Genomic DNA, 22063 nt, shown 5'->3' on the forward strand with positions numbered 1-22063 from the left:
CTGACTCGCTGATTGGACACACGGAACTCATTTTTTTTTACCTTAATCCATCCCTTAATGTATCAGCTGTGTTTTTACCACGCCGTATTACTTCAGACTTTCACCTTGCACTCAGACTATGAATATGCCTGATTAAACTCCAAATATTCGGCGACACTGTGAAAATCTCTGACTTTTTTGGCTGACTTGTTGACTGCCCGTTTCTGGTTCAAGGGATTAACATTCGCTAAATGTTGCTAAGCTAACTGATAATAGTGTTGTAGTTTTCGCTCTTGGCCCCTTTTTGTCGCATTTGGGAATTTGTTGCAAATATGAGCGTGAAAGAATGCATCGTGTCAGCCCCAGGGAAGGCAATTCTCCACGGAGAACACGCAGTCGTGCATGGAAAGGTAATAAGGCAAGGGATGCTAACAGCAGATATGATGCTGGTTGTGTTGGATTATCAAGAGCTCTGAGACTCGATATATCATTATAGCTCCAACATTTCGTACTTTGAAGCTGTTTTTTTTCCATAAAAATCCCACATTCGTTTCATTTTCGGATTTTCATGCCAAAAAAGGGGGGAAAAAAGTTTTTGCTCTAAACTTTTACTTTTAATGTGTTTGTTGCTCTTCTTTATGCCAGGTGGCGCTTGCTGTGAGTTTGAACCTAAGAACATATTTACGGTTGAAAGCCACCACTACTGGTAAAGTGTGCATCAGCCTCCCAAATATTGACTCATTCCTCAGCTGGGACCTGTCTGAACTGAAGCAGCTTATTCCATGTCCATGTGGTAAGGGATGCTTTTTGGTGGAGACAGTTGTATTAATATTTATTGCACAGTGAGTGTTCTCTTAGAGTGCTGGGTTGTGGATTTAATAATGCCACAGTGTATTTATATTAATGAATGTTTGATGGCAAAACTCTACAAATCGATCATGTTGAATCATAGATTACAGGTTTCGCAAACATTCATCCTCTGCGTTTGACTAAGTGCAGACCTGTCCAATCAGAATAAGGTTTGACATGCACACAAGTGCACTGAGCTACGTAGCCATGGTGAGTGTGCGCATGCACAGAGGCAGGAGATTAAGACAGAAAAGGAAGGAAAAAGAAAGAGGATGGAATTTATAAGCTCTGACTGCATGAATTTACAGTTTAATTTTTAATGCAAAATCAAACATATTGTAGTCAACAACTGATCCAGCATATGTGTAGCTAGATAAATATGTGTGGGATTTACGTGTTGAAATATTTCTCATTGAATACTGACATGTCTGGCTGGCACGTTTTTTTTTTTAACAGATAAGAAGGAGGAAGAGGTGAAACTTCTAGATGCTGAACTTGTGAAGAGACTGCATGAATTTGTCGGCGTAACAAATGGAATCTTGGATACTTGCAATATGGCTGCCTTAGCTTTCCTCTACATTTACCTCTCTCTGTTTGGATCAGGGTAAGATCTCAGCACGTGTTTATTTTATTCCTGAAAAAAATATTATTATTATAAGTATTTTTCAAACTAATGAACTCCAATAACCCAGATTCAGCAATAATTAACAAGTGGCAGCATCAGCATTTCAGACGTGCCGTTTCAGTGCAACCAGCTTCAGTGGTTTGAGTTTAGTTTGGAGATTTTATTCGTCTCAGAATTGGTAGTTTTCCTCAGAATTAATTTGAAAATGACCTGATTACTGGAGCTGTTTCTTGGTGTTGGGGGGGGGGGGGCAATAAAAGAGCGTAACACTCCTCACTTCTTTCTCCAGGGGGGTTGGTAGGATGGTGATGAGAGTTGATCAGCTGGCATCAGATCAACCAATAGCTTGATTTAATTGTAATAGCTGGGTTTCAACCAATAGAGGGCAGTCACCACAAATTGTAGCACCAAATGTGGGACTAGATGACATTGCACTAAAATGTCAAGATGCAAAATACAGATAAATGGACCCAATTCATATAGTGCCTTCCTACCTTAGCGGCACCAAAAGTGCTTTTCAATGTCATCTCGTTCACCCACACACTGATGGTGAAGGCTGATGGTCACCGGGGGTGAAGATCGAACCAGAGACCCTTTGGTTGCTAGACGGCCACTCTACCTCTGAGCCATGCTGCCCACAGATACCTCAACATTCCACTTAAGAACAGTTCTTTGATAAAGAATTTTGCTAAAAACAGCATCTGTTACTCCTATGTAGCTTTACTGACTGAAGCTGACGGGGGTTGTTGCCATCAGCATAATGACAACAGTGAATCCAACCTGCTGCTTTGCACATAACTTACCTGACTTAACACCACCACTTTGCAGGGAGTCCACAGCCCAGTAATTCTGTTGTTTTCTTTGGTAGCTGCAAGCCAATTCCAATTAAGATTACAGCAACTGATTTGTGTTATCAGGTTGACCAGACAGGTTGTCTTTTGACTCAAGTCATTAAAAACTTTAACAGTTTTCATGTTACAGCAGTCAATATATAGTGAAGTGTAGTATGGTGTGGTTGATTTGCCTGTTACATTGATTCTGTTCTCTCTAATTGAGATATCCTCATTAAAAATATATTCTGTTTTGTTTGTCTCCTGTGGCAAATGACAGACAACACAGATCACAAGTGCCCATATCTGCTATTACACCCGTGTTTCTGTTTTGGTGCCGTCTTTCAGTCACATTCTTAATTTTTGTTTGTTTTTTAACAGTGCTCGAATGGCATGGGCCATCCAAGCTCTCTTGCAGACCCATTTTATTGAGGGGAAAAAGAATCATACATTATTAGTAGTCATGTAGTTTTTTTTTTAGATTTCCAGCTAATCTGTAAAACAAAACAAAAAACCCTCCTTGAAATAAAGACAGTATATAGAAACATACCAAAAGTCTGGATGTTGTGACTCCAGCTGCTGAGAACAGAGAAGATGCTCAGGAACATCAGAGCTGCAGGTTGTAGGGAGGTTTAATCGGCGCCGACACACTGCTGGCATGTCCAACAGAGGTGATGGGTTTTGACAGGAAGGCCACTAATGAGAGTCTGGCACAAGGCCACACTGCAGCCTTTAACAAGTCTGGATGTGTTTTTCCCCTGAGAGAAGAGCTGGACAATTAGTTTAGAGTATTCTCCTCTCTGCCAAAAAGCGGCTTCCCTGACAGACATTGACTGCAGTGTCAAGTGATTGTCTGTTGTGCACGGTAGTGAATGCATTGTGAGGGTAAAGGAAGAAATGGGATTAGTTATTAACAGAAGTTTCTTAATACTTTAATTTGTTTTTGTGAAGAGTCATCGCCAGTGACAGTAAATGAACATTACTGCTCTTCATTCTAATGTTAGCACTCATAAAAGCTTCTGTGTGTGTGTGTGTATTTCTTAGTGAGCTGCCCAGCCTGGCAGTGTGTGTGTGGTCAGAGCTGCCGACTGGAGCCGGACTGGGGTCAAGTGCTGCCTACTCAGTGTGTTTAGCTGCAGCTCTCCTCTGTGTGAGCGGAGCCATTCCCACTCCTCTCAAAGAGTGGGATCACACCTCCAGGTAATGATGTGAGCCGTGTGTTCCCGGAGTGCTCGCATAAACAATCAATAATGTAAAAACCAAAAAGCATGTGAAACCACAGAGGCGATTCTACTGCACAGATGTTCCACTCTGTTCAAAGTTGAGCGAGATCATTAGGACCAACAGAACAATACTGCTCTCTGTTCGACAGCGTGTCTGTGATGGGGGTCAGCGTCTCAAAACACACACTCCAAAACACAAGATCTCAATACTGAAAATAGCGTCTCTAAGGAGTTATGATGTTCTACTTTTGATGAACGTGTCAAGATTGAACCTGTATGACACGCTGAAGATGATGTCATCAAAGTATCACGCTGACGGAGAGAAGTGGAAAGTCCTGGTACTGCAAGCCGTTAGAGTCGAGGTGGTACTACGTGGTGGAGTCTAGTTTGAGTACAGTAGAGTGCGCTGAGCCTTTTTTCTACCAAGATCCGTGAATCCTTTATAATGGAAACAAAATCCAGCTAAAGTTTGTAATTTCTAATTTTGAGTCCATGTATGTGTTCTTACGGAGGAAGACATAATGTTGTACAGTAAAGTGCTTATTTGATATAACATTTTAGAAAAAGGACTTTAAAACATGACCTAAAAAAAAATCCAGGTCCAGGTGCTGAAGATGGGGTGTGTGTGTGTGTGTGTGTGTGTGTGTGAGAGAGAGAGAGAGAGAGAGAGAGATAAGAAGATATTCCTTTATTAGTCCAACGACAGGGAAATTCACAATGTTGCAACAACAAAGTGGATAGATTAACAATATAGATATAAAAAAATATAAGTAAAAAGGAATATGAATGTAAATTGTCATAAATGTGTGCATGTATTTAATGAGCCTACTTTTACTTTTCAAGCCTCCCCTTTATTTTCTTTTTTCTTTATAATAACTCATCTACTGAAAACACACTGGTGTAATCCTCGCATATACAGGACCAGTTTTCTTGGTCATTTGTAAATGTTTGCAGGTGGTGTCAGAAGGACCTGGAGGTGATCAACAGTTGGGCTTTCCAGGGCGAGATGATCATCCACGGTAATCCCTCTGGAGTAGACAACGCTGTAGGGACATGGGGTGAGACCTGACTTTATCTGGCATATGCTGCAGTCCCTGTTGTGTTATATTTCCCTTTGTCTCTATGGACACACACACACACACACACACACCACTCCTTAATGGAATGACGGGATTATTGTAGCACCAGTGTTCATTATGGTCTGATGATTATCTCTTTAATGACTTCCATGTAGGCGGTATGCTGAGGTTCTTGGCTGGGAAGATAATACCACTGAACAGGTAATGACACTGATTGTTTTTTTATTTTATTTTAAAAGTGTATGGAGTGATTTAATAATGTCACAGCACATATTCACCCCCCCCCCCCCCCCAGAAATGAAATACTGCGCCGTAAAAATTATTGTATCAGCAGGGCTCTTGAAAAAACATTGTCTGAACCCTGCGCTCCGTCTGCTTTACTTCCAGGGTGCCGTTATTAAGAATCCTCCTCACTAACACCAAAGTGCCACGTAGCACCAAGGTACTTGTTGCCAGGGTGAAGGACAAAATTAACAAGGTACTAAATGGTTTCTTCCTCCCTCGTGTGTTACTTGCTGACACTGTAATTAATATAATAGGCAATGCTTTTGCATGGCAGATACTCCAGAGCCTGGCATTGAGTGCCTTCATAAAATATTGAAATTAACTCTTAGCCAGCACCCCTGTGTGCTGTTGCCTTGGTGACACCAGCAGGTGTGCAAATTTCTGCCTTCAACAGATAGGCCAGGATGGTGTGGTGGCAGTGTTATGATCAGGCCAAAGTCAAACCTATCATCCCTGTTTGTATACAGCTTATCCATCAAGGATTTTTAAAATCATACACACTTTTGGTAGACATGGATACTTTGCACGTAGCCTGCTGTAATGATTTAATGGAGCTGGGATATTTTGTGTGTGTGTGTGTGTGTGTGCGTATGTGTGCGTGCGCGCTATCCGTGCGTGTGTGTGTGTGTTTTGATGTCTGCTGTAGTTTCCCTCCGTCATGACCCCTGTGCTTGAATCAGTCCATGCAATTTCCTGTACTTGTGAGAAAGTCCTCTTCGAGATGACCTGTGAGCCCATCACAGGAGAGCACTACAACATTCTAGAGGTAAAATATTTCAAGAGATTGTACAGAGCTCCTTGCACGGTTAACACGTTGTCATGAATCCAATCTGAGCACCAACTGAATTTTCTTGAATAAAATCTCTGAGAGCTCATATTCTCATTCATACGACTAATTCCCAGGCAGAAGCAACAGATGTTTACTCCAGCTGTGTCATGTCTCTTCCAGGAGCTCATTGACATCAACCAGCACCATCTGAATGTGATGGGGGTGGGACACCCTGCCCTTGACACACTGTGCCAGGTCACGATCACCAGAGGGCTACACAGTAAGCTAACAGGCGCAGGGGGAGGGGGCTGTGGCATCACCCTCCTCAGACCAGGTACTACAAACTTGTTTACTTCTACTTACCTCCACTTTTGATTGTTGAACTGATATTTTATCAAAGTATTTCATAAAAGCAGAAGTCAAAGTTGGGTTTTTGATGAAAAGTAGTTGGTTATGTGCTCTCGGCTGTTCTAATTACCTGAAATGGTTCATATAAAAGAAGGGAACCCATGGTTTGAATGAGGAGATACTCCATCCTCCCAGTATTTGTCTTTTCATGAATTTATGAGCCAAAGTGTCAGGCTCCTGCTCACAGCAAATGTACTTCACCCTGTTGAACAGCAGTTTCACTGTCAGGAAATGACAAGGACAGAGACAAGGGTGCTCAAGAAAAGTTTTCCAGCAACAGATCATGACTCAAAAAACATGTTTGCAGTACACATTGTGTAACCGATTGATTAATACCTAGCAGAATACTCTCTTATATTCTCAGGTGTTTCCAACTCTGTCTCTGCATGAAAGTCTGTAAAATTTTTGTTTAGGCACTTTGTAAGTTACTTTGGGCTGCCCAGAAAATTGAAGCCCCGGTGGTGTGACTGTGCCACAGTGCAGATGATTACTAGGGAATTTCCTCTCATCCTCTTTTACAAAATAAACAAGCAGAGAACCTGTGATCTCAGCTTTGATAGCCGGTGGTGCTTCCATCAGTGTGAAGCACATCTATTTTCAGATAGATTATCAAGTATATGTCCTCTTTTTCTCTCTTTATACCTTGAAGCTGTGGAGTTATGGAAGTAGCCACTTGGTTCAGTTAATGTGTTGCTGGGCTAAATGATGCTCTTGTTCTATTAATTAGTATAAATGTTGCTATGCAGCTGTGTCTCCTGGGTTGAACTGACATACCAAGCCATTCTTAGTTTCGGGCCATTTCCTTTGCCTCAGGGAAATGCCAGACATTTCATAAGACCACACTGAAAGGAGAATCTGTATTTTTGTACATATACAAATTATACAATATTCTCTCTTTTACTGTTCGGACACGTTAAGTCCCAGTCACTTTCTCCATCTCTGAAATGCAGTATTCCACATTAAAGTAATATTTCACCTAAATAGTGTCTTTTAAATGCCAAGTACTCCAATAGGTGTCTTGAGCCTACATAGACATTTTGTTATTGCTGCGTTTCTTCCTTGTTACTTCAGAATGCAGAAAGAGTAAGCAACATTAGCTGGACGCTAATGGCAAGTGGTAGCTAACAGCTACAGACTGCAAAACTGGACTTAAGCATCAGTTTACGAACTCAAGCTCTCATCCACAGGTATAATCCGTGTCCTCTTTGTCTAGTCGTCAGCTCAGAAATCCAAAAACTTTACTTTGAGCTCAAGAACAGATAATAACTCCTCGGTTTCAGAGCTCAGTGTTCACGGTAGCAACAAAGTGAGACCAGCTGGTGCATTCAGTTGAACCTACACCCTTGCTAGCCGTCTATGCTTGTTCTTGGTAACAAATGGCACCAAACAGGAAGTGGAGTGGCTTTTTTTCGCCTGTAATCTGGAGTCGCAAAGAAGTGATGCAGGAGAGAAAAAAGCTCTAGATACCTTTTGGTGAGTACTTGAAAGGCAAAATACACTTTTTGGGTACAATATCTCTTTAAGCGACATTTGAATATTTATTTCCTTTTTTGAGTAACTGCAACGTACCTTGACATGACTTGCTTATTTTTTAGAAACGGATTCCTTTGTTGTCCAGAGTACTGTTCAGGACTTGAAAGACCTCGGCTTTGACTGCTGGGAAACGAGTATTGGTGGGCCTGGTGTCCAGCAGCATTCTCCTCTCTCTGTTAAGGAGGATATAATGGAGATTTTGACCCATTACTAAGATGCACTTGCGACTGAATAAGAAGACATTTTTGCTTCTTGTCGTTACCTCAAGACCTTTGTTCACTTGCGCCAGTGAAATATCGGACCTTTTTACTCAGAGCAGAAGAGAACAGAGCAATAATTATAGATTCCTGCTGAAAGAGATCAAGAGTTGGATACTAATAGCACAACTGTGTCTAATAGATTACTAACGGTGAAAAGATTTTTTTTTTTTTACCTGAAATTAAGCTTCTTGAAGTATTTTAGAGCAAAGTTGTATATTATGAACTGTTTGTCCAGTAGATGGCATTGGAACTGCACAAATGATTTTAAAAGACTAGGAATTATGACAAAATGCTGTAATGGAGTGTAAATGAAGCACTGGCAGAATTAATTCAGAGTTTTATTCAAATGTTTACAGCACCAAGGTCAATCTAGATTAGTATCAGGAAGTCATTTGTTTGGTTGATCAACAAAACCCAACAAATATTCAAATATTGTTTTGTGTATAGTCTTTCAACAAATGGGCCATTCAAAGTGCTTTACTGTTTCTCTGCACCAAGAAATAATCAGGACTATTCACATTCAGTGTAAATTGTTGCTCTGATGAGTCACGATGAAGACAAATGTTTGCTGCTTAGAATTAACGCCTCTCTGTAAAATGCTGCACTGCTCTTTTGTTGTGCTTTACTTTGGCCTAAAGTGTTGTAAAATGTTGCTAAAACCAAAGATGTCTTTGTGTATTCTGAAAATATCTGTAACGGTTTGTTGAAATATGAATCTGATCTCATAATGCCGCATGCCTTGCTTTGTTCATTTCCTCTGTTTTGCTAGTAACGGTTACTATAACGTGAATCATTCTTCGCCTGCTAATATCTCCTCCTCCTGAGCATCACCAAATCTTCAGCAGGTGCAGAAGATACAGGAGGCAGATTTGCTCTGAGTATCCCTGATTTGGGGAAAAGGTCGTTGTGGGATTCATAAGTTTTGAATGCAACATCTATTTTTTAAATGTCATGAAGATTGAGTACTGTGAATGTGGGAGTGAATAAACCACATTTGTCACCCTCCCTCCTTTTCCGCCTGGCGCCCCCTCTGTCCTCTTGAATTGTGTCATCTTTATGTCAGGGCAGCCCCCCGTCAGTGCGCCACACAGTTGCCCCTAACCCCTGCTGGAATTTAATTACCACTGTGCTTTTCAATTGAAACTGCATTGACGAAGGGGGACAAGAAGGGAGACAACAGCGCCTGTTTCATTCGAATTTCCTCTCGTTCTTTTCTGTTTCATTCTCACTCCTTTTACCCCTGCGAGGCACAGATGGTATTTTTTTTTTATCAATGTCAGTGCCGGCTTCTTTCTGCTCTGATGAATAGAATCCAAGGAGGCCATGAGATTATTTCAGATAACAGAGGGCGCAAGGAGAGGGGACCAAGGATAGAGGAAGAATGTCAGAATTAGAGAGATGCTATAAACATTGTGCTGTCCCAGGAGCGAGGAGGCAGACGCAGATGCCATTTAACATTTTACTCAGTTTTGTCTGCATGGATCAAGGATGTTTAATTCATTTAGTCCGAGCAGGAGGAATTAAATGTTAAATGTGAATTTGCTGAGTGGTCATGCTCACTGTGGCGCTTTCCCTCTGGCCCCTCAGTCGACTGGTGGAAAGCTTGTCAGGAGCCATTAAGTTTGAATACGGAATTAGACCTGACTGACAAGATGTCATGTTGCTGATGGCCGCTGGTTTTACTGGCAGGGCTTCATATGACTTCATACAGAGAGTATTTGCATTTAAATATAATGTAAAAGCCTATGCATCACAATATGTTGTCAGCTATCATTATCTTAAAAAAAACAACAACTACTTGTATGATATTGTACATCACAGTATCTTTGTCACAAAGGGAATAGAAATGTGCTCAGCAGGGAAGGCTTGTGTGAGCCTCCTCTTCTTGCATTCACAGCGACACGCTGACAGAGGCAACATCAACATCAGGAGCTGCTCTCAGTCATGATGGGTTGTATGATCCTCCTGGGGGTGTTTGCCCTTTTGGTAAGTAGGGGATGGCGGACGGTGTTAGCAGCAGGGGTCCTATTAAGACAGCAGGGTGCAAGGGCGCTGTCAAGGAACTAAGACGATTCAGTTTTAGGGAGGAATTTGATATTCTTTCCACTCCTGCTCCTCATTATTCATTTGTTAAGTATACAGTTTTTTCTTTTCCTTTTCGCACTTACCGTTTGGATTGCTATACGTTTATCCCAGGAGGTCCTGACTTTTTTTTGCCGTGTGTCCTTTCAAAACAATCCACTATGTAAGCACCACAGTGTGTCTGTGAAGCACAGCCTCAAGGCTTTAAGGTGTAAAATTTCTCAATAATACATGAATGCATAGAGAAAATCTTTAGCCATTCTCGTAGTGACTGGCTGACCAAAGCTTTACAAAAATAAGAACCTCAAAGTGGAAGGAGAGGAAAGGTCAAGCTCGTTGGGGATCTGTATGAAATTTTGTACGGAAAAAGTAGATGTGAAGATATGTTTTCTTTATAAGAGAGAACTTTGACCTGCTACTGGCTCGAGAATGAAAATCAGCGGTTAACTGACGTCAGTAGAAATCTGCTCCTGGGACCTTGACCATTTTCCATTCAGTTGTTCAGAAAATGGCATAAGTGTATCAAAGTATTACACTCTGAATTTCTACAGTGTATTAAAGGTACTTGGAGATTAACAAAATAAATTAACATTGCGGACAAAACTTCGGCAAAATTAATTTTATTTAGTTAACCAGCCTCTGTCAATGTGATAAGTCATTAGATCCAATTCCAAATCAGTTCCAAAATGCACTTGAGTTTTCCTCAACCGAAGATGTATCGTCATTGTAATTTTGAGTTATCCTGAAAACACTTAGGCCAAGGCTAGCATTCGCATCACCCCTTTGGTGGAGTTGATTTAGATTACATTGTTTAAAAACTATTAAAGTGTAAATAGAGTAACATCAGAGTAAATAGTGTAACACTAATACTAAGTAATGGTAACGTTTTCACGGATCAAAATTGGTAAAGAAAAAAAAAGACGGATAATGACACGAGAAAACCAAAACCAGAGCCAGAGCTGAATGGAAACCTGGAGCAGTAAGCTAACAATGCTACCTTTAGCAGGGTGGAGCTACTTGATGTTAGTCATCAGTAAGAACACCTGCAGCTACTGTAGCTAACTATGCTTTTACCTATCAGCCTTTTTTTTTTTTTCAAAGCATTATTTTGACGTCATAGCAGGTAACTATTGGTAAAATTAATAAAATTCAATATTTCTCTGCTCCATTAGGTCATAACCATCTAAGTGAGCCAGCACCAACAATACAAAGACTCTGGCCCACCTAAATCTAATGGGACTGTCATTAATGTTCCCTGTTTTTACCCACCATGACATGACAAAATGGCTGACATTAAGCGTGGCCGTCTGCCATGACCGGTAGGTTTTAGAGAGATTGACAAAATATTTGAAAGAAGCTGTTCCTCTGTGTGGTCCGGACTTGAGTTTGGTTTCACTTTGAGAGAGCAAGTTAAGTTACATTATTGTAAACACCTAAAACACACAAGAGGGTTCCCTCTTCCAGCATGGAATTGTATCATGTCGTTGTATTGATCCTGTAATTGATTCTGTGAAGAGGGAACCTGCCACATACTCCCGTCATCCTTCAGTGCCAGCAGCATGCTCGTTTTAATTGCAGGCTAAGGTGCTGTTTTTGCTTGTTGCCTTTGAAAAGCCTCATTGATTTTTACACCACCCTTCATCCTCACTGTGGTTCATTTTAAGAGCAAATCCCTTGTGTCAAACTTGGCTAGGATGTAAAAGTATGAAATCTGTCAGCACATTTCACAAAGGTTCCAGGTGAAATACAGACATGTTGACACGGAAATTTAAAAAAAAAAAAAAAAAAAAAAAAAAAAGGCCGCCTGTGTTTCGATTGTGCAGCATTGTTTCAGCGCCTCACCTGGGACCAAGTGAAGGTGAGGAGTGAGAAACGCCTTCATCAGGTTGGGAAGGTCGAGATTATCACCTTCCGTCCTGAATATTTAGATTCGACTTTGTTAAAATGAACCTGATGTCCAGTATTTTTGGTATCCGAGAAGGACCGTGTTCCATCAGTTTAGTTTTGTCTTTATGTTTATGATACCAAAGACACATTTTACTCTGATAATTCGTTGCATTTAATAATCTGGAGCCAGTATTCATAACAGGAATGGTAATTTTTTTAGTCAGGCTTTAAACTGCAATTTCGAAACTGGCACAGAAATACATTCAGTGTGTTTTGGTCTATATGGAACAAAAAATAACCTAAATTAAATTTGATTTGCATTAATTTCAGAAGCAGCTTATCCAACATTCAGACTTTGAACTTGCTTTGAATTAGAAATGTTCTCATCGCTTCACTGGGATTGCAGCCAATTCATTGGATTCAGGTTTTTTTTTTCTTTTCTTCGGAAGCTCAGGAGGGAGGATGATCTCAAAATGTTATCACATGACACCATGTGATTGATGGACCATTAAAATGTCAGCCAGATGTACTTAAAGCCCCGGCTCTTCGGTTGATAAATCATGGCACAAATGGATACATAAAGCTGTTAGAAACAAATATTCCCATCTAGAGTTATTTGCAGTCAGATAGTAATGGATGTTCTCTCTGCTTGTCTCTCTCGCTCTCTGTAACTTTATTTCTTCACACTTCTCTCTCTCCTTTTGTATCTGTAGACCTCTGCAGTCATGTAATTACAATGGGACAGGTAGGAGTGTTCATATTTCATCTGCTGCATTCAAGATAACATCTAATAATCCAAAAGCGTTGCAAAACTGGTGTCTCATTGCTCATGCATTATGAATGAGCCACTGATTGCTTTTTTGCATAGATTAGCAATCATTTCACTGAAATCTTTCATATAAAATTGTGCTAGGAGGGTTTTATCTCCCTTTTCCGAGGAGTTGAGGTTGCACATCCCGCCACTTTGTGAGATAAGACAGATCAGGTGATACCACTTCTCCCCCTTGCCCCTCTGCTCCTTCGCTTGCTCTCTGATTTATTCCTCTATGCATATCATCATGGGGGGATAAGTGTAATTTTCAGCCCACTTTGCAACTGATTGCTCACTTAGTGAATATATTCGGCATCTGCAGTGTTATTGTGTTTGGAGCCAAGTAGCTAAGTACCACCGAGATTTGCTGGCATCAAAGTAAACATTTGCAGACTCCAGAAGTGCATCCAGAGAATCAAATTGTCTTCCTGAGATTGTGCACTCTTCATGTTGATTTCGGTGACCTCGAGCTGTAGCCTCACAGTGGCATAAAACACAAAAAAGCGGCTTGTATGGTCTAGTGGTAAGGAAAATAGGCCGGTGACCAGGTCACAGTGGAAAATCCCAGGTGAGGTTTAGGAATGACTTTTGTTTCCTGGCAGGCAAATCACCTGTTTCGCAAACACCATGATGTTATGAGTCAATCTTTTTTCACAGACCATTTCCAGAGAGTTGTATAAACCGTGTGAGCAGCTTTGACTCAACATGAAACACAATTACATAAAAGCTTAATATCAGTTTGATGAAATGATGTTGTTTGATGCTTTGGTGTATATGGACTTTGATTGAATTTCAAAGGAAAGTGTGATAGAATGGAGAGAGGTTTTGAGTTGTATGCAGGATGTGTGTGCATGTGTGGACGCCTGCATTTTGTCTCCCACCGTAACCTCCGGCCTTTGCCCCCTCCCCCAGATGGGCAGACTCTCAGCCAAGGCCCTGTGGAGGTTGGTGCCCTCTGCCTGACAGCCTGTCACTGTGCTATGGTGGTGATTTTTTTCTGCAGGAGATGGTGTCTGATTGGGAGCAGTGTGTGAATAGCCCTGTCACACTCGATAAGCCAGCAAGACGACCTGTGACGGGGACATATGGCATGTTTGACAGGGAGAGAGGGTGCGAATCGCACTGAATGATAAAATGGTGTTTTTCCCCCTTCGGCAATGTCATGCTTTCAGGCAAGCGTGTGGACCATCGCTCACTCAAGCGGCTGACTCCGGCCTCCTTGTGACATCTCCTTCAAGGTCCTGGGTTTCTCTGCCTTGCGCCTGGCCAGTTCTGACACTGCAAGACTACGCTACTCACAGCTGCTCCGTTAGCTTGTCGATGTAGGGAACATAATTGGATATCAGTTTAGTTTAGCGATGCAGGCTGGGAAATTCATCCTAAGAGCCTGTTTGTCAGAGCTCCTCTTAAAGCTCTCTGGCACTGCAGCCCTTCATCCTGTCTCTTCTCAGCCTGTCACACGCCTCACACTTGATTAATACACATACAGTCTCATCAGACGGTTCTAATTGATGGGTTCAGCCTCCTCAAGACCCTGCTTTATTTAAAGGGCCACGAACACAAAGAGAAGGAGAAGAAGAAAGAGACAAACAGGCTCGGATTGAAATTGTCGGGGAAGTCACTGAGTTAGACTACACGCCTCTCATCCTTACTGTCAGCCGGGTCTTGACTTGTGGTGTTGCAGTCTCAACTCCCATCCTGTCAAGTGTCACATTGTCTGTGTTTGTGGCTGTGACAGACAGCCCAGGTGTCACACTCAGGCCTCAGTGCACCATCACGCACCTCTGCTCTGGTCCCCTGTGGCTCACAGTCAGAGAGACGGCACAGTCCAATAACCCCTCTCAAACCCAGCATGTCCGGCTCCCCGGGGACCCCTCGGTGGGTCTTACACTCTGGGCCAGAACGGAGAAAGCCTCCCATATAGAAGACACCAATCCATCGCTCCTGATGGAACAAACAGTTTATAAAGTAACTAGAACCGCTCCTCACACTGCTTGTCACTCATTAGAACACTTTAGAGATACAATATACTATTTTATCACTCTCAAATTGGTGGTGTTTTTACATTTACTTTCACTTCACTTCTTAAACTTTCACTCAAGTGTGTATATAGCAATACTTTTCCATCACTTTGGTTGATTATTTTACGAATCAGCTTGAGGCAGTGCATGCATTTATGGGAGAATGGAGGCTATTAGCTCTCTTTATGATATAATAGCTGTTGGTAATTTTTGTTTGGTTCACGTGCATTTAACCAAGATCAGTTGTTTGCATCTGCAAAGACATCATTCCTGTTTGTTTGCATATGTTTAAAGGGTTCATTTCAGTCCTGATATGCCTCCTGTTCTTGCATAGCCATAAATTGTGTTGACATTTTCCCATTTCTCAGAAGTGCTGCCTGGGCCTGTGAGAGCACTTTGTGACAGCTGCTGTCCAGTGGACACAGTTTCAAGCTGAGCGGAGATAGGCCAGGACCTTCACTCATTGACCCTACATCAGATTTTTTAGTTCAGTATTCCATCAATAAAGCTTGAGTGGCAGCCTATCCTGTCATACAGCCCGTCTGTCGAATGCTAAAGTGGACTCGGCCTTGCAGCGAGTGATGACCTCAGTGTCGTGTTCATCCTGCTACAGTGCTATCATTCTACCAGAAGTGGTCTTTAGCCAGCGCAGCACAGCGGTGATGTGCCCTCTCACTGCACGACTGTTTGTTAATCAGCTGTTAGGGCTCTTGTTCGTCAGAGAAACTTTTGTCAAGTAGCCATTTCCAGGATTTTGCCATGTTGGATTTCATACATTTGCCTTGAAGATGATAGCTGGCACTACCAGTGTTCATAAATATGCATCGGGCATTGTTAAACACTAGAAACACAAAAGTGGCCATTTTACATGATTGCGTTCTCTTAAACGAAGATTGTTGTGGAAGCAATTTTAAAGAATTGTGAATAAATCAACTCTTTGATTAGCCGACATTTTCTGTGACTATTGTGAGAGAGTTTCTTCAGGATGGAAAACAAACAGAAGAAAACAGGACACTTTTGGATCTAGCAAATGTAGGACCGTAGAAAAAGGAAGCTGTTTGTCAGTGTGGAGGATTGTCAGGATATAGGTTATCCAGATTGCAAATAATAAAGGGATTATAAAATGTTGAAGCGTTGCAGTGAAAATAATCAGATTGCAGATTATTTTCAGATCACATTTTTTTTCTGATAGCAAGAATGTATTTTGATTCTAATCATACTATATATGTAAATCAGTATTGGTACATTTTATATATCATTAGTCCTATTATGTATATTAAACATATTACGTGAATGTTTTCAAATATGTAGCATGAAATTAAAGTTATGAGAAAGTGATAATGAATTCATATCACTCCGGTTTAAAGCACTCACTGAATATATTAAGTATTCTGTCCTTACCAATCATGCATAACATCTACATCAAAAATCAAGTTATTACTTCTCTTTTGCTTGGACTGCATTTCATGTACTTGTGATCTTCCATTAGATATGTGTAACAAGAAAGGAAAAAAAAACAGGATATGGCTATACACTGAAGTATTTAGTCCTCATCTGTAGTCGTGAGGGCATCAGCGCTGATGAGCCTGGTCAGGGTCACAGCACTTAACTCTCCAAAGGAGGACCAGTGCTTGTAATCACATAATATGTACAATCTCTCATTCAAGTGGAGCTGACATTCAGCAGATGCAAATGGATTTCATGGCCTGTGAGGCTCTCAGAGTTTTGTTCTCTGCATGCTTGTTAGGATGTAAAGCATGAAAGAAGCAGGTTGTTATGCTCAGGATGGAGTAATGATTGATAATATTGACAAGTATTTTTAGTGCAGCACGTGGATGCTGCAGTAGTTGCTTTTGCCTCTGCTTTTCTGTTCAGAAACTGAACTCGTGAGGAGCTGCAGCCCCTCTCTGCTCTGTCTCTCACCCTCTGTAATTAAGAACAACATTTTGTGTTAGATTATAGGGAGACCCATCGTGGCATTGAACTAGTCGGCCCGATTAATAAAAGGCAGCTAATTTCAGCAGAGGAAGGCAGCACTCCAAAATGGCTCCTAATTACACATTAGGAGTGTGAAACGCTCCTGCCGCTCCGGCCTCAATCCTCCACCCAACCCACAACCCCTCCCCATCCGGGGTGCATGTTCTGGCCCACCAGCACATTAACGCCGCTCCCAGGAGTGGCTAATTCCAGCCAACCCGATAGCACAATCAGTGGCAGATGTCAGGAATCGAAGATGATGAATTATGAATATCCCGGAGATGTGGATAGGATAGCAGGGTAAAGTGTGTGTGTGGGGGGTGGGGGGGATTCTTTTTTCAGTGCCATTTTAGGCAGCCAAATAAGCAGGCAGATTTAGGAGGAGTGTGCAGTGGTGGGAGTGATTGATTTCTATTCGTCATTATAAATGGGGTCCAACTGAAATTGGATGTTTTAGTGAAGTCGTCAAGGACTTTATGAGTCGGAGGGGCTGTCTGGCAGTAGAGGGACCGTGCCTGACTGTGATAGCAGTAATGACTTCCTCCTCTGCCTCCCCTGGGTGGTCACTCAGGCTCAGGCAGCTGGGAATAATGTCCCAGAGAGGGCAACATCAACCTCTCAGCATTTGCATGGCTCCATGATTACAGCTGAAATGGAGGAGGTGTGGTTAGGATCGGTCTGGGGGTGGAAGGTGGTGACAGTAACAGCTGCAGAGAAGACGACAGAAATGTAGAGCAGTTTGAGCCACAGAGGCATGATGGGAATGTTTTGATGAGAAATAACACAGCACCTGTGTGTAAAATAAACCAGGGCGTGATGTAATTACATTTCCATAACTTGTAGCCTTTCTTCTCTTTATTAAGAGTGAGTTTCATTAAAGATTGAGTAGAACGGAGCTCTGTTATTATAGATTGTTATCTACCATCAGATTAAACGCATTTCTTTTATGCAGGAGGCAGGTGCAGGTTCTTAAACTATACCTGACCTTTAAACGTACCCTTTTCATATGAATGAAGGTGCGGTGGACACTATCTGCTTTATCCAGGGACCTCGAGACACGCTGATGGAATTGGATTCCCTGTCAAAACAGATGTCAGACTGATGCTGTGGTCTATTACTGACTGACCAGCCGACTGATGAGCTGGCTGCCGATATGTACACCTGGACATCTGCAGGGAGTCACAACTGTGGAGTGGGGAGGGCACAGCGAGGTGAAATGAGAGCCCAGGGCAGGCTGCCAGGCCAGACTTCACCTCGCCACCTCCAATGATCCCACAGTACATTTCCTCAGCCTTCCTGCCATTCATCACAACACCATGACAGGCAAATTCATCTGAACAGGAAAGAGGAGCTAATCCTCTGTATCAGAGGCCATGATAGACTTGCTGCTCCACAGGACTGCTGCAGGACCAATGAAATTAGGCTGAAACTGCTCTGGGGGTTCACAGGAAATTGGCCTTGCCAATCATACGCAGCAACCCAGTGTTATACCGCAAGTCTCAAATTTGATGTCATTCTCGCCTGCATCTGTTCATTTATGCTGCCCTATTTTCATAATGCAAATGTATCTCTGACTTTGATCGCCCTCTCACTGAAAAGTTGCTGCTTTCTCCAATGTGAGGTAGAGATTAATGCAAAACATGTTTTGATTCCATAATTTGGGACATTAGAGGCACACAGTGGCTCTAATGTCCATTGTAGAAGTTCAAGTATATATTATTTTAGATCTCTCCAACTCTTTATGTGACTGTATTGATGTAATTTCAACCCATTTTCCTGATGAGTGCCTCAGCTCTGACACCCACACAGCTTCTCATAACCGCAGCGGTCAGCATATAAGTGGGCTCTCCACCAGCAACTCAGCAATATTGAAAAGTGAAAATCTATTCATCAACATGTTTTTCCGTTAACTACATCTGAATGCAGAGTGGAATCCCCAATTGGGTTGAGTCATTACTTTCAGTAAAATAACTCCATTAAATAAGAGCCAACACAAAGCTGCCCCCCCCCCCACACGCAGCCTGTACTTTCCCCAAGCAGCAGTCCCCCCTGCTGTCTCCCAGAGCTCTGCTACAGAAACACTAATACTGTCTCCCAGTGCACTTCTACATAGATTTGTGAGGAGACCAGGGGTGATCATTTCTTCCCTTTTTTCTCCCCTTAGGTGACACTCTGAAATATATTTCGTATGCCCTTTCACATCAGACGAGCTCAGTGTGAAGGAAGCCCAGAGGAGACTAATGAGAGAGCGCAGGGGTATGGCTCCGTCTGCCTCCATGCCTCATTTTTCTTGATTTCAGTCGCTCCAGTGTCGGCATGGGCTCCTGCTGGTCAGGTGATGGCGGTGCCAGCTGGTGCATCCAGCTCGGACGGACAGCGATTCATTTCCCCCAGCTGGTGATTTATGGCACAGCAAAGCAGAGAGAAGCTGGTGTGCATGGCACCGGGCCGCCTGAGTTAGTGCACTGTCCGGCCCCGTCATGCTTTACCACACAGCGGGCTGGACTGCCTAATTTACGCTGGGAGACAGTCACATACATCACACCCCGTCTGGCCAATGAAGATTGGTGGTGTTTGAAAGGGTCTGGATACACAGTCGATTTTACTCACGTGTGAGTTGCTACCCAGCATTGCACCGGAGTATTGTCTGTTTTTTTCTCTCCTTCTTTGTCTGTTTGATCTTTCATACTTCATCTTTTAAGTTTTCTCTCATCTCTATCCTTCTTTGTCACCCCCTCCCTCAGTATGTGGATGTAATGTGAAGTGACTGTGTTGGAGGGAGGCCCTCTCCGGCTCCTGAGGACTCTGCCCTTCTGTTCGGGGAAACTGGGAGAGGTCACAGTAGGTAGCTCCCTGGAGCCATGGCGTATTAATGCCTGGGCTGACCTGGGTGATAAGGAGGAAGCTTCAGGCACATGTTTGATTCATGAGTCCATCCTCAGTGGGCCCTGGGGGGCTTTTTCCACTGCTGTCCTTTTACTGGCAGGGTGGAGGGTTGCTGCAGGGGAGATCAGGCCTGTCTGTCACAGAGAGGATGGGGTGTGATAAAGGCGCAGGGCTGGGAGTGGGCCAGAGCGCACAGATCGGCTCCTGTGTCAGAGACAAGCGATGACTTAATGGTGGGTGGTGATGCGACAGCCAAGTGTTGTTATTAGAACGGATATCAGCAGTGGGGCCCCATGAGCAGCCCACCTGCCTGGAGGAGGGTTTGTTCAGGAGTGGGATGAGGAAGTGAGTTGAAGGGCACTTGGCAGCTCCACTTATTTTTTTTTCTTTTTTTTTGCATTTTCTAGCATTTCAAAAAATTGGAAAAGTCTGAAGGCCGGCAAAAAGGACTTAGATGGGGTGGAAGATGGGGTTTGCAGGAGTAAGCCGATACACTTTCAGTCCCAGCACATATCTCCAAATGACATCCTCTGGAGTTTGGTTAGGGATTACTCTTGTCTAATCCTGACAAATGCGGCAGAGTGAGACACATTTCTGACAACAGAGCAAACTACACTGACCATGGTGATTGGTTTAAATGAGTGCAGGGAAGAGAACACACCACTTCAAAAGCTGAATGTGTTTCAGTGACATTTTGGGGGTTTTCATTTATGGAACTTAAATAGACAGGAGCAGTTCATATCTTTTTTACTCTCCAAAACAGGAAGGTTGAACAGAATGTCCATAGTTCCATGTCTTCAAATGAAATGGTTCTCAGAAAGCCAGATCTGGGTAATTACAGCGCACCGAGAGGAAGAGAGGGAGGCACACATCGCTCAACAACAATATCTTGCCAGACACTTCAGAGCTCCTAATGCCGGCTGTTTGAATATGGCTGTGTAATACATAATCCTGATTTGTGTTCCTTTCAGTCACCAAAAGATCTCTACACGCCTCAAAGAAACTTGTCAAGGCTTTTCAGTGCACATTGCCTTCTCACAATCAAGTCGATGCTTGTCAATGCCACTGCTATCAAAATAGTCACAGTAGGGAGGGGCAATCCACTTTTCACATATCCCATTGCTGTCACCTCCTTCTGCCCGTCACTAATCTTTAAAAGCTATTTGCAGTTTTAATATAGATCTCAAATCCCGGTCCCCTTTCTCTCTTCCTCTTGTACACACACACACACACACACTCATTGTTCTTCTTTTGTGGTTTGCTGGAGAGCTGAGTTCGGTGGGTAGAGCCAGTCTTCTCATTCCTCTGTGTGTTCCCATGGTCGAGCTTTTGTTTTAGCTAAGCTGGTGCCCCCGGATTAAAGGGAAAATAATCCTTCTTTCATTGTTGTTTTTGTTTTGAAAACCCGCCGAAAAGTGATCTGTTGATTTTTCTCTCATCTTTCACAGATTAAGTTTAAATTGAATGATGAAAGGAGGATCTGATGCTAATGTCTGTTTATGTTAGTGCGCGCTAAGGCAGAGGTAGCTTGTTTTATTTTTTTTCTCTGCTGAATTTGTTCAAACAAGGCTGTGCATGACGTCGCAGAGAACTCTTCAACCTTTTCCAATTTTACCAGGTGTAATGCGCATTTGCTATAGAACGTACTGTATGTTTAATTCATCCCATGTCTGATTCATATCCAGTAGAATTATTGGCTGGCCCAGCAGCCAAGCTACCCATTTGTGTCAGATGGCAGACTAATGGTGATATTAATGAAGTCATTGCTTCAGTCAGAAAATCAATAGTCACTCGAAACAGTCAATGCAAGCGAGTGGGCTTGAATAGTGACCTAGTTCCCATGTAATGACAGCTCCTAACCCATTCCGCATTGTTGGATGCTCACAACATCTGCTACCATACAATCATATTTATGCAACAGAACACAGTAGAACACAATGCACATCAGCGAGGAGTATATGAGGAGGAACTGGGGCAACTGTAATTTCTTTGTTTGCATGTGGCAATCAACACTGCCGAGCAAAAATGAATCTGCTGATGCCTCACACAACTAGTAATACCAATATCCTTCCACGTCATTAGTTGTGAAAAATAGCTCCACGAAACATCAACCCCGGTCTTGGTTTGGCCAGAAGGCAGGGGCCAAGTGGGGCCGGGAGGTTAACCTGGATTTGGCATTAAACAGCCTGGCTGTTATTGTTGGGTCTTCTGAGTCTGTAAAAGACCCAGCAGCGTCAGAGTCACAGTGGGGCATGCAGAGGTCAGCGAGCCATGAGGACACAGCGAGGGGGGCCAGCTCTGGTTCCTGCTTACAGAGGCAGGCAGCCCCGCGCCTCAATGACATCAGTCAAAACTCATGACTGTGTTATTACTGTCTTTCTGAGATGAATAGACGCTGCATTCAGTGTAACAAAGAGCCTTGGCTTGCATTCCGGAGCGGGAAGTGGGAATTTGTATACTGCTTCATGGGCAGTAAAAGAAGACAATAGGAGCTGTCCCCTCTGAACTGGTTTAATGAACACTCAAATCCCCATCTTCTGTACAGAGACTCTCCCAGCA

At 42.7% G+C, this 22063-nt stretch overlaps 1 protein-coding gene across 2 annotated transcripts in view; it reads left to right on the forward strand.

The window, feature by feature from the left end:
* The first annotated feature begins 36 nt into the window (after window positions 1-36).
* Window positions 37-22063, forward strand: part of mvk (mevalonate kinase) — a 30876-nt gene continuing 8849 nt past the window's right edge. The window contains exons 1-10 of one of the 2 annotated variants that reach the window (XM_086206084.1): window positions 37-389; window positions 625-772; window positions 1285-1432; window positions 3328-3483; window positions 4461-4564; window positions 4741-4786; window positions 4973-5063; window positions 5517-5636; window positions 5820-5973; window positions 7643-8849. In XM_086206084.1, coding sequence (XP_086062210.1) covers window positions 312-389; window positions 625-772; window positions 1285-1432; window positions 3328-3483; window positions 4461-4564; window positions 4741-4786; window positions 4973-5063; window positions 5517-5636; window positions 5820-5973; window positions 7643-7794 — 1197 coding nt within the window. In that variant the 5' untranslated portion in view covers window positions 37-311 and the 3' untranslated portion in view covers window positions 7795-8849. Of the gene's footprint in view, window positions 390-624; window positions 773-1284; window positions 1433-3327; window positions 3484-4460; window positions 4565-4740; window positions 4787-4972; window positions 5064-5516; window positions 5637-5819; window positions 5974-7642; window positions 8850-22063 lie in introns of those variants that run through there. The other variant, XM_086206085.1, reaches the window with a different exon arrangement.

This window comes from Aulostomus chinensis, chromosome 6, assembly GCF_037954235.1.
Source record: "Aulostomus chinensis isolate RoL2024-O1b breed Wild chromosome 6, RoL_Achi_v1.0, whole genome shotgun sequence".
NCBI classification, from domain to species: Eukaryota; Metazoa; Chordata; class Actinopteri; order Syngnathiformes; family Aulostomidae; genus Aulostomus; species Aulostomus chinensis.